General features: G+C 41.4%; 1 protein-coding gene across 1 annotated transcript in view; it reads right to left on the reverse strand.

Moving 5' to 3' along the window:
* KBTBD2 (kelch repeat and BTB domain containing 2) overlaps nt 1-12,554 on the reverse strand; it is a 21,366-nt gene extending 8,812 nt beyond the window's left edge. The window contains exons 1-2 of the mRNA XM_021689606.2: nt 12,303-12,554; nt 143-655 (exon numbers count right to left, since the gene is read on the reverse strand). Of these exons, the coding sequence (XP_021545281.1) occupies nt 143-312 (170 nt within the window). The 5' untranslated portion in view covers nt 313-655; nt 12,303-12,554. The remainder of the gene's footprint in view (nt 1-142; nt 656-12,302) is intronic.
* Between the last annotated feature and the right edge of the window lie 680 nt (nt 12,555-13,234).

The raw sequence follows: 13,234 nt of genomic DNA on the forward strand, positions 1-13,234 counted from the left end.
GGCGGGAAGCCTGCTTCTCCCTCTCCCACTCCCCCTGCTTGTGTTCCTGCTCTCGCTCTCTGTCAAATAAATAAAATCTTAAAAAAAATAAGCTAACATTCTGCATTTGAAATTACAAATCAAGCAAGATTAAAGTACTTACCTAAAATAAGAGCTACATGTTGCAAGAACCATCTTATGACAAGGGAATTCAGTGCCCTCAACAATTAACACTATGTCAGTAAACAACTGCTGTTCATAAAACAGTTTTAACTGTTCCAACAAGGACACAGCATATTCAGTATTGATCTGCCTCTCGTCTGGAGTGGACATGACTGTATTCCATTAATATCTCCCAGAACAGATTGGAAAAGTCAGTCTTACTGATGGAAGGTCAAGTGAATGCTTCAGAAATAAAAAAAGGAGAAACTCTGCGTGCTGTTATCTGCAGCATTCAGAATCAAGACTGACACATTCGCTAATGAATAGTATCTTGTTATATGCTTAGAATCACTCCTAGGTCATCCTGTGTTAATTAGGTTCTTCCCTTCTTCAACACGGTCTACAGCCGTCTTGCTCAAATTTGCAATTGTTGTGCAGCTCATGAGTTAAAGAGAGTAACACACGAGGTAGATTTTGTGGTGACATCCTATGTTCTGTGAATCCTCTGGAGTAACTAAAAAAAAAAAAAAAAAAAAAAAAGGTCAGAGTATCTAAGCCAGTACATTTTTAGTGATACAGTGCTTAAAATGGCAAATTTAAATATAAATTATATTTATTTGAAGTTCAACTACAGACATTACCATAAAAATGAAACATGAGAAAAGGGACATTTTAAAGTCTGTTACATTTAGAATAAAAAAGATTGAAGAAAATTAACATTTAACAAATTAACTTTTTGCCTTCTCTTCAAAATATAAACATTCTAGAAAATAAGGAGCACATCAATAAGCATATATTTTTAGTTATTTAGAAATAAGGAATTTAAATTACCAGCAAAGCCAAACAAGTTCTTTGTTTAGTGGCAATACAGGACCATAATTTAAGAGGTGGGAAAAAAAAAAACAAAAAAACCCTTTCTCTTGCACAGAGAATCTCATTTTGGGGATATATTCTAAATGTACTTACAAAGCTTTTATATTTAATTTAAATTACTTAAACCATATGGTAAATAGGTTCCATTAGTTTATTTCCCAAGTATACACTATGTTTTTTATATGTGTAGTTCAGTCCAGTAAGGGAAGTATATGCAATATATCTTTGTACAGTGGTTCCTTCCTAGAAATCGTTTTGAGAATACAATTTTACTGGAAAAAGGAAAAACTTTTTTTTTTTTAAGATTTTATTTATTTGAGAGAGAGAATGAGAGAGAGAGAGAACACAAGAGGGAGTAGTGGGAGAGGGAGAAGCACACTCCCCGCTGAGCAGGGAGCCTGATGCGGGACTCGATCCTGGGACTCCAGGATCATGACCTGAGCCGAAGGCAGTCGCTTAACCAACTGAGCCACCCAGGCGCCCCAGGAAAAACTTTTTTAAACTAAACATGATAAAGAGACATGTGTTCCTATATGGAAGACTCCATATTATATAAATACGAATGCTCTCCAAAATGTGTAAATTTAATACCAATCCAACCTAAACCCTATTTGCAGAAGATTCATCTAGAAGAATGCACAGAAGTTGCCAGGATTTTTGAAGGGAAGGGAGGGCAAGTTTTTCCTCATGACTCTTATCAAATATTAAAATGTCTTACAAATCTACAATAAGCCCAAGTAAATATAAGAAATTAGATACGATAAACACTGGCATTTTAAAATGGAAGACTGGCTTATTTCAACAAATAACGTTGGAACAACCTGCTAACCACTTGAGAGGGGAAAAAAAACCCTAGGTTTTAGCTATATTGCATACCATTCATTAAAAGAAATTCCACTTGAATTAAAATTTAAATTTTAGGGGCTCCTGGGTGGCTCAGTTGGTTAAGCGACTGCCTTCGGCTCAGGTCATGATCCTGGAGTCCCGGGATCGAGTCCCGCATCGGGCTCCCTGCTCGGCAGGGAGTCTGCTTCTCCCTCTGACCCTCCTCCTTCTCATGCTCTCTGTCTCTCATTCTCTCTGTCTCAAATAAATAAATAAAATCTTTAAAAAAATAAATAAATAAATAAATAAAATAAAATTTAAATTTTATTTGGAAATCAGTAATTACAACATAAGGCAAAGGAGTTACAAATCAGGAAAAGAGGTAAAACCCATACAGAATTACTAAACAGCTAAAAACTATCACTTCTTTTCTAATTAGATGACTCTTAGTTCCCATGATCAGAAAATCAAGTACTACTCACATGAAACCTATAAATACCATGATTGGAACCATTAACACTTTTTCTCACAAAGCATCTCCCATATGTCAAAGAGAAGATCACATTGTACTTCCTGCCAAACTATACTATTACACAAACTGCTAACTTGATATACACTGTCAAATTTCCAGCCAACTTAACTCTGAATGTAACTAAAACAGGTGCAAAGGCAGAGTGAGACTTTGGGTCATTTAAGGTAATGACTTTGCTCTTCCAGATCTCAAAGTTACACTATAAATCTAATCTACTACTACAACCTCTAAGGCTAGTAATACCTAAAATCACTGGCTATTTTCACTTATCAATGATGCAAGATCCATTGTTAATAAGGGTGTGGGAAAATAAGTATTCTTACACAGGAGTGTAAGCCAATTCATACCTACAAGCCCTTACTCAAAACCCTTAGAGCTATGTATGTTCTGGAATTTAGAAATTTTCAGGTTTTATAGAGGTAATGTGGTATATATATCATGTATTACAGGACTCTCTCAAGAAGTCAGGAGCAGCACTCCATAATTGAACATATTACTATCTTTGCTGTGGGAAATATGAACAGTGTGAAAATAATACTGGAAATAGCCTCATGTTACTTCAGGTTGAGTTTTGTTAGTTTTTCTTAAAACTTGATTTTAAGAGCTTTCTGAATTTCAGAATTGCAAATGAACTACTACAGAAAGCATAGTATCTGGCACTGTAAATACTGAATATCTCAATCTATCAATTCTACCTCTAGAAATTTATCTTACAGAAATGCATGCATTGATAAACTTAAAGTCCTAACCTTAGCTGTAAGACCCAAAACTGTCATCCATATTTAAACCAGGTGACAGGAACTGGCAGCTAGAGCCAGGATTGATTTGGATCACACTGCTAGACCCCAGAATTCCTTGCAGACTAGCTGTACAGGCTCCCTCTGGTCATTTCTTTAACTTCATACTATGACTTGATTTTTTTGTAGTGACTTGACTTTTTGCTGTGACTTTTTAAGGCCCCATTTAATTTGTTATGTTGGGGTTTTGCTAGATTTTTTTTTTAATCATACCCATGAAACCATACTAAAACAAGTGAAGTCTGCTTTTACAAAATTACACGGTGAGCCAACTTTATGTAATACTCATTATGTCTGCTTTATGCACCCCTATTTCCCACTCCTTACTTTGTAATCTAGGGTTCATCCTCTTCCTGATAAGGTAATTTTTATTTACGATATCTGAATACTAAAATAGGCATAAAAATAAGTCATTTAGATATCAAGTAACTCAGCTTAATAATTTAAACAGATCTGTATCTAGTACAATTCAAAATAAAGCTGTCACTTCTAAGAGTATAGACTTCAAAATATATTAACTAAAAACGTGAAAAGGTGCAAAGTTTAAAATGATCAACAACCTTCAAATGCCCGTAACATGAACATTTACTATAACAAGATTCCTTCTCTCCCAAAAACAACTTGAAATATCCTAAAAATATTTCAAAGTCTGTACCGTATTACTTAATCACCAGTGATCTGACATACTTTATGAATTTTCTCTTCTTAATAAACACATTAATCACGTACCATTCTATGTCATACCTAAAATTAGCTTCAAAATAAGTCACACATCCTGTTATCTGCAAAATTTAGCACCTACAGACTAATTCCCAGGTATCAAGAAATTATTTAATTTTCTATCACAAATTAATGGCTACTTAAATTTAACTCAACAAATGTTTACTGAGTATTCATTAAATGCTGGTCATTGTACTATAAGTACTCAGACTGAGAGTTGCCAACCACTAGAGCTCCAAAACACCATATGCATTTATTACTATAGACTATAGCCCAAACCATGATTATCATTTAAAAAGTTTTAAAAACCAGTTATTCTAGACAAAAGCTAAAAAGGCGGCAGCAAATAGGTGAAATAATTTGGGTATAAGAAACGTTTTTCTTAAAATCTAGCTGTCTTGGGACTCCTGGGTGGCTCAGTCAGTTGAGCATCTGCCTTCAGCTCAGGTCGTGATCCCCGGGTCCTGGGATCGAATCCCGCATCGGGCCCCTTGCTCAGCGGGAAGCCTGCTTCTCCCTCTGCCTCTGCCGCTCCCCCTGCTTGTGTGCTCTCTATCAAATAAATAAAATCTGAAAAAAGAAAAACCAAACAAACCTAGCTGTCTTGGTCTTTCATTTCCAAGCCTCTGATAACACAAGAACAAGAAATTTTATTCCTTATCATAAGAAAAACTGTGATACAAGTAAAATGAGCAAAGGACGTAGCTGGCACTTGGCTCGGAACAGCGGTTCACGCTGCAGAAAGAGGAAAAACTTACCGAAGACCTTTTTAAGCCTTCTGAATTTTATTAATATATGCAATGATTATCTAATTTAAAAAATAAACTTTTGGGGCGCCTGGGTGGCTCAGTTGGTTAAGCGGCTGCCTTCGGCTCAGGTCATGATCCTGGGGTCCTGGGATTGAGCCCCGCATCAGGCTCTCTGCTCCGCAGGAAGCCTGCTTCTCCCTCTCCCTCTGCCTGCCTCTCTGCCTACTTGTTCTCTCTCTGTCAAATAAATAAATAAAATCCTTAAAAAATAAATAAATAAAAATAAAAAAATAAAAAATAAAAAATAAACTTTTAAAGAGCATACTACTTTTGGGCACCTGGGTGGCTCAGTTGGTTAAGCGACTGCCTTCGGCTCAGGTCATGATCCTGGAGTCCCGGGATCGAGTCCCGCATCGGGCTCCCTGCTCGGCAGGGAGTCTGCTTCTCCCTCTGACCCTCCTCCCTCTCATGCTCTCTGTCTCTCATTCTCTCTGTCTCAAATAAATAAATAAAATCTTAAAAAAAAAAAAAAAAAGAGTATACTACTTTCTTTTCTTATCACAAAGACAAAATATTCTAGAGGCGGGGCGCGTGGGAGGCTCAGTAGTTAAGCGTCTGCCTTCCGCTCAGGTCATGATCCCAGGTCCTGGGATCGAGCCCCACATCGGGCTCCCTGCTCAGTGGGGAGCCTGCTCCTCCCTCTCCTGCTCCCCCTGCTTGTGTTCCCTCTCTCGCTGTGTCTCTGTCAAATAAATAAAATCTTTTAAAAATATATATATTCCAGAGGCTTTGCAAGCTATAAAGTCTCTGTTCCAAATGCTTAACTCTGTTGTAGCCTCAGAGCAACAAGACAGTATGTAAACAAATGGACATACTGTGTTTCAGTAAAACTTATTTCCAAAAACAGGCTGCAGGCCACATGCACCAATCTCTGCTTCAGACTGCTTCTTGATCAAATATTAAGAGTCTGTGATTAAAATGCATAACTCAAGTTGTTTTTCCTTAGAAGAATATTTTCCCTTTAGATCACAAAAACAGAGGAAAAGCATAAGCCTTAAATGCTTAAAAGTTGATCTTAATCTAACCTGTATATATTCCACTTTTCTTTTCAACTAAAATATTTTAACAACTGTTAACTAATCACACAACTAAATGCTTTCCCCACCGACTGCAGGTTCAGTGGATTTCTGAAACACTTTCTCTTTTATGTAGTGTGAGTACCCTTTAAGGTTAAAAACACAAAGGACATTCCTCTACAAGATAATCTGTTGAAAAAAATGAGAAAAAACTATTACAGAATCGAAAACACAGGGGCACCTGGGTGGCTCAGTCGTTATGCGTCTGCCTTCCGCTCAGGTCATGATCCCAGGGTCCTGGGATAGAGCCCCAAGTCAGGCTCTCTGCTCAGCAGGGAGCCTGCTTCTCCCTCTCCCTCTGCCTGCCGCTCCCCCTGCTTGTGCTCTCTCTCTCTCTCCCTGTCAAATAAATAAATAAAATAATTTAAGGAAAAAAAAAAAGAATCAAAAACACAACCTACTGGGGCACCTGGGTGGCTCAGTTGGTTAAGCGGCTGCCTTCGGCTCAGGTCATGATCTCAGGGTCCCGGGATCGAGCCCCGCATTGGGCTCCCTGCTCAGCGGGGAGCCTGCTTCTCCCTCTTGCTCTGCCTGTGCGCGCGCTCTCTCTCGCTCTGTCAAATAAATAAATAAAAATCTTAAAAACCAAAACCAAAACACAACCTATTTTCCATTTTATCAACTCCAACAATAACTACATACATCTGAAAAACACAAGATGTATAAGAGACAATTTTTGTGTAAAGAGATAGGCTTTAAAATGCTGTATTTTAAAGCTGGTCATTAAAATATTAGAACATATTCCACAATGAAAACTGCCAACTAGAGTAATAATTAAATGGGAGTTGTACAAACACGATATAATGAAATTCAGAATCTAATAAAGTGCAATGTACTTTGATATAAAAACTATGGATATTCTAACTTCTTTTTCTAAGTTATGAGCTCAAGTCAATGTTTTCTACTCATCTGCTTGATGGCAGAGAATAACAGCATTGATAAGGTTAGAATGCCATATACAGGATGAGATCCTTTCTTCTATACTCTACCCACTGACTTTCTGTAAAATATTAGGGGACAATGTCCAACTTATTTTTATTTTTTTTAAAGATTTTTATTTATTTATTTGACAGAGAGATAGAGACAGAGAACAAGTAGGCAGAGAGGCAGGCAGAGGGAGAGGGAGAAGCAGACTCCCCGCTGAGCAGGGAGCCAGACTTGGGTGCTCTATCCCAGGACCCTGGGATCATGACCTGAGCCGAAGGCAGCCGCTTAACCAACTGAGCCACCCAGGCGCCCCTGTCCAACTTATTTTTAAATCTAAGGGCTACCTATGTTAAAAGAAGGCTACCCTGGGGGGCTCAGTCGTTAAGCGTCTGCCTTTGGCCCATAATTTATAAATTATGATTGAAAGAAAAAAAAAAGCAAAAATTTTGGTTTTAATACATTTTTTTTCTCTATTGAGTTCTACCACACAAAATAGTTTCAAAACAAACAATGCTACTGAGTGATCAGGATTAAATCAGTCAGCAATCCAGATTAATATATACAATTCTATTTAAAAATCTGAAACACCTCTTATGGGAACTTATTCCAACAGGTTTTCCTCAAATAATCAATAGCAATACTACAAAAAAGGTGCTTAAGTCCCCAGGCTTCGCAAGCCAAAATATGACCAAAACTGTGTCTACAAAGAAAATCTACACAAAGCAAATACTGTTAATAGACACAATTAAAGAATAGTAACAGGGCGCCTGGGTGGCTCAGTTGGTTGGGCGACTGCCTTCGGCTCAGGTCATGATCCCAGGGTCCTGGGATCGAGTCCCACATCGGGCTCCCGGCTCAGAGGGAGGCCTGCTTCTCCCTCTCCCACTCCCCCTGCTTGTGTTCCTGCTCTCGCTGTCTCTGTCTCTGTCAAATAAATAAATAAAATCTTTAGAAAAAAAAAATAGTAACAATAAATTGTATATTTATTTTATAGATTCTGAACATTGATATTAAAGAGAAACCAAGATTAACTGGAGAAAGGCACGAAAGGTTGAAATTTTAGGGGCACCTGGGTGGCTCAGTCATTAAGCGACTGTCTTCAGCTCAGGTCACGATCCCAGGGTCCCGGGATCGAGCCCCGCATCGGGCTCCCTGCCCGGCGGAAAGCCTGCTTCTCCCTCTCCCACTCCCCCTGCTTGTGTTCCCTCTCTTGCTGTGTCTCTCTCTGTCAAATAAATAAATAAAACCTTAAAAAAAAGGTTGAAATGTTAAAAAATAATTCCAAACACTCTTAAAAATTTCAGAGGTTGATGGCAGTGGATTTTATTGGGGGGGAGGTGTCTTAATTTCACTTTGAAACCTGGTTTTTAATCCCACAGGTGTGTCATTTGTAGTACCCTTCCACTGAGTAGCTACAGAAACACAAATAGAAGCAAAGCAAGCTTTTCCAATGTTAACCAGGCAAAACCTAGAAGATCAAGGAAAGAATAAAGTATTAAATATCCACTGAATGTAAAAATGAGATTGATTAGCAATTAACTGAGCTGTGTATGTTAAATGAAATAAAAAGATGAGAAGGAGGTTGCCAACAGGGACTGCACAGAAATTACATAAAGGATGAAGTAATGATAGGAAAGGCAGTGGACTTGAGGTCATCACCTGCACGAAGCACTTCCCAGTTGCATATTATTAACTTAGATAGTGCTGTATCTTTCTTTTTTTTTACTATGTTATGTTAATCACCATACATTACATCATTAGTTTCTGATACAGTGCTGCATCTTTCAATGCCACAAACGCCAATACAGAAGCTAGAAAACTTTTCTTGGAAAGGATCCAAGGCATTCAGAATGTCAAGTTATTGCCAAAAAATTAAGAGCATGAACTGTGGAGCTGTGAAAGCCCAATTCTTCAACTTACTAAATGTGTGACCTTTTGTTAAGTTATTTACTTTCTGTGCTACAGTATGCTAATCTGTAAAATGGAAGATAAAAATAGAACTCTTCTCAATGAGTTGATTAAATGAATTTCATAAAGATCTTAGGACCAGTGCCTGACACATCACACTACTACCTAAACATCTGCAGTTGGATTTATTGATGCACTCACTGGCCAGGCTTTTTGTGGCACTTTCCCAACTCCTCAATCTCCACACCTGTACCAGGTCCAGGCGTCCCAATTACAAGGTCTCATCACTCAAACACAGTTCTCTTTACCCTGGGTGAAAGGGATCTTAGACATTCATTCAAGGGTTTAGGGAGTATTTTGATGGTACAAATCAATGAAACAAACCGGCTCAACAAAGACTAATCTTGAAAGGGCTGATGCCAGTGCAACAAAAAAAAAAAGAAAAAAAGACAACTAAAGGAGAACCAGGAAGCACCAGTGACAAAACAAACATTGTTCATATCAATGAAGTGATAGGTTTCTCCGTAGGGACAAAATATTGGTGCCAGTGAGTTTGCTTTCAAGTTATCAAAACCATCCTGACAGTTGAGAATGTTTGGAAAACTATGGTCTTTAGATTGACTGCCAACCATTACACAAACAGAATTTTTTGGAGTTGTGACAAACATCAATTAAAAAACAAACACCTTGCCTTCTGAAGAATTTATCAAGTTTGATAATTTCAGTGTAGCTTCCCCTACTCTAACCAAATTCAGACCTCAGGTCTATTCCTATGCTCTTCATTTCCAACCACACTGAAAAGTCTACAGGACTCCATCAAGTAAATTCAGATCACAAATATAAGCTTCTGTACTACGTTATGATGAGTAAGTTATTTCACTTTAAAACAAAATAAACAGGAACAACAAAATACTAAATGACTATAAAGGAAATACCACCTGTGACAGAGTAATCCTATGAGTATAGTATGTCCTTTTATTTTGGATATTACTTTTCGTTTTTTCCTCTCAGCTCTGTAGTGAGCTGAGAAAGAAAGCAAGCTGGAGAGGGGTGCCTGGGGGGCTCAGTCGTTAAGCGTCTGCCTCTGGCCCAGGTCATGATCCCAGCGTCCTGGGATCAAGCCCCACATTGGGCTCTCTGCTCAGCGGGAAGCCTGCTTCTCCCTCTCCCAATCCCCCTGCCCCTGTTCCCTCTCTCCCTGTGTCTCTCTGTCAAATAAATAAATAAAATCTTAAAAAAAAAAAAAAAAAAGGAAAGAAAGCTGGAGAAATATAGGCTAAAGCAAAACTGACATTAACGTTCTCACTGGGATTTCACTTTCCACCAAGTCAATGATTTTTTCAATCACAACAGCAGAAGAAAGTATTTCGCAGACATTCAAACATGTGGTCATTAAGGGCACAGCCAGTTAACAATGATTACAACTACTGAAGTTTTTCAGTTTCTTCCAAAAAAGAAAAGTAAACTGAGGAATATTTAGAATCCTTTGCCTACCATGGAAGCTACTGCATGTCACCACTTGCCAGAAGTATGGAAGTGGAGCAAAGAAAGCCAAGAATTTTAAAAGCTTCTCTCATTAAATTACATTTTCTCCAAATCTACAACAATCCCTTCTCCCCACACTGAGGAAATCTAGGTACTGCAAATTCCTGGCAAGGGAACCAGAAGTAATCTCCAAATATTTAAAAAATTACTCGCAATCAACCTGTCATTTCTAATACTGAGTTACTTAAATATTACTTGCTCTATTCAAACTCCACAAAACTGAAAATGATAAGATTGAGATATAATGAAGTTGTTCAACATTTTCATTCATGACTGTAGGACAAATCCTTTTTCCTGGTCTTAGGAAGCTGGGCAATGAGAAAAACAACTTTTGTCTAAATAAACGTGTAAAATCTTTTGGCTTTTCAGACTACATTCAAATTTCTAGAAATTCAATGTTCAATGTTTGAATCTTATGGGATAGCTCATTATTTCCATTAACCAGGAGAAAGAAAATCTACATTATTGTGTGGATTTAAGGAACTATGACATTGCTATTCCCACCCACTTCTTTATAGGTCCCATGAATAAAGTTAACAGATTTTATGCATCCTATGAGAGCAAACAAAAAGGGGAGAAGAGTTGTAACACTTTAAACTCTTCCTACAAAATTCCGTGTAGAGAAAATAGCACTAGGTGAAAAAGTGTGGACTATAAGGCATGCTCAACAGAAACGTCATAGTCCTGGTATAGTTTACCGACAGACTTCTTGAGGATTTCAGGACCCAAACTAAAAGGATTTCAATTAGCACTAGACCAACGAGAAAGATCAAAGTGAAGAAGTAAGCTTAACATTAGTTAGCAGCCAGATGAAAAGAACAGCAAAATTCCACATCATCAAGACTAGAAAAAAACGGATGGGTTTGACTTTTCAGTTTACTTTAGGTCAGGGGAAAAAAAAAAAAAAAACCCTTCTGAAAAAACGTTACCAAAGGTTAACTAAAGTAAGTCACAATCTCAAGAGATTGGAAGTCCATATTACCCAAATTCAAGCAAAAATTCACAACTCAGAGGGAAGGAGAAAAAAAAAATCCACCCCCGTTAACTAGTTGCCTCAATAGAAGAAAACGTAATTTTGGTTAGACCACATTGCTGATAGGGTTTTGTTTCTGAATGCCTGAATGCTCAGTGAGCCAGACGTTCAGATTCATGTATAAACAACACGTGACCAGTCCTGTACCCTACAATTTTTATAAGGCTAAATGATATAGAAGATAAACACTACATACAAACATGCCCTTTTAAAGTTAATTTTACATTTTGGATTTTCTGTTTTCACTTGAAGGGACCAGAGTGGTAGCGGACAATTGTAGGGATCTGTATAGCCCATGAAGTGTGTATTCCTCTCCCTTTGAGGTCGCTGTAAAACAAGACCTTAGATCGCTAAATTTGGGGGTTGGGGGGGAGGACGTTAACTCAGAATAACTGCTCCAAATCAAACCAAGAGATATTCTTTTAACTTCACGGTTTGTCAATTCATGGAGAGAAGGAGGTGGTCGAGTTCAAATAAGTTAACGATTTCACAGTCTAAAGTAAACACGTACACAATTTTGTTTCAAAGGGTAGCTTCTGCTTTCTTTTTAAAATCGTTAGATCATAATGGGATCTCTGTTCATCTACACATCGCCTGCTTACTTCAGATGTACCGGGAAAGAAAAAGAAAAAAAAAAAATGCAAGGAAGGGCTTGCCCTTCTCCGGCCCACCATCTCGCGAACCCGTCGCGAGGCGTTAAGGGAAAAGGCTTTATTTTAGCAAGGGCGGGCGCCAGCAGGGGCCAGGACGCCGCCCGGGAAACCCACGGCCGCGGAGGCGCCCGGGGGGCCGGGGCCGGAAAGGGCCCCGCCAGCGGCGTACCCCGCCGCCGCTGCCCCACACACCAGCCCGGCGCCGGGCTGCGGAGGGGCCGCCGCGGGGTCCGGAGGGCGGCGCCGGGGGCCCTCGCCCCTCCCCCGCCCGTGGCGGAAGCGTCTCGGGTTTGAAAGATGCCGCCGCCGCCGCCGCCCCCCCCCACACCCTCCCCGCCCGCGGAGCCACAAAGGGCCGAGCCCCCACCCACTGCTGTCCTCTTTCCCCTATTCCTCCACAGGTCCTCGCGGGCTCCCCCCAACCGCCCCTCCCTCTCGCCCGGCGCTGGCGACGTCTGCTCACCGTGTCCCCAGGTCCCGAGGATTGGGATCCGGCGCGGCCGGCGGCCCCCGGAAACACTGGGCCCCTCGGGCGCGGCGGCGGGGGCGTGGCCCTCCCGCCGAGGCCAGGGCCGGGGTCTCGCCTCCGCCTCCCCCGAGGAAGCCTGGCGCCGCCGCCTCGTCTTCCTTCCGGCTTCCCCTCGCGCCCTCCCTCGGTCGGTCCGTCCTGCGCGGAAAGCAGCGTCCTCTGCGGGCGCCGCCGCACGTTCCTCAGGGCCCGACAACCGCCAGACTCCTCCCCCGGGAGCCGCGCCGCCGGGCCGCGAGACGCCCGGCTCGCCGCTCCCGCCCCGCCCCTGCGGCGCGCGCTCGCCCCCTTCGCGGGCCCCTTCCGCGGCCCGGGAACGCGCGGGCAGCGGACCGTGGACCAGCCTTCGCCAGGTTTCAATTCCCGCCGATCGCGCCCGCCTAGCGGAACAAGCGGCAGTTTTGCAGTTTCCCGGGTTCTTGAGACCCCCCCCGCCTCCTTCTCCCGCCCTTACCCTAGCTTCCCCCGCCCTTTTCCTTTGCTGGATCCCACCGGAAAGCCAAAACAATTGGGTCCGCGCAAGCGCGAAAAAGGAAGCGGAAAGAGGAGGGAGGGGGCGGCGCGAGGTGACGGGGAGGCGCTTTTGGAGGGGTTTCCCGGAGGTCAGCAGATAGCCCGCGGAGGGCGCGTGCGCGGCGAGGTGGTCGCCACCCCGAGACAAGCGGGCCTGGGGCGCCGGAGGGTTCAGGCTTAGCCTGGCGAAGGGAGGAGAGCCTTTAGAAATTCAATGCTAGGAAACCCAGACACCAAAGCACCAAATCTTACGCCGTAGGCTGTTTTCTTCCCCCTTGAAATACAGAAATGTTCGGGCTGGGTAAGGAATTGGGAATGAGAAGGGCTGGACAACATCAGACCACGGGAAGGAG

This window comes from Neomonachus schauinslandi, chromosome 12 (genome assembly GCF_002201575.2).
Source record: "Neomonachus schauinslandi chromosome 12, ASM220157v2, whole genome shotgun sequence".
Classification (NCBI taxonomy): Eukaryota; Metazoa; Chordata; class Mammalia; order Carnivora; family Phocidae; genus Neomonachus; species Neomonachus schauinslandi.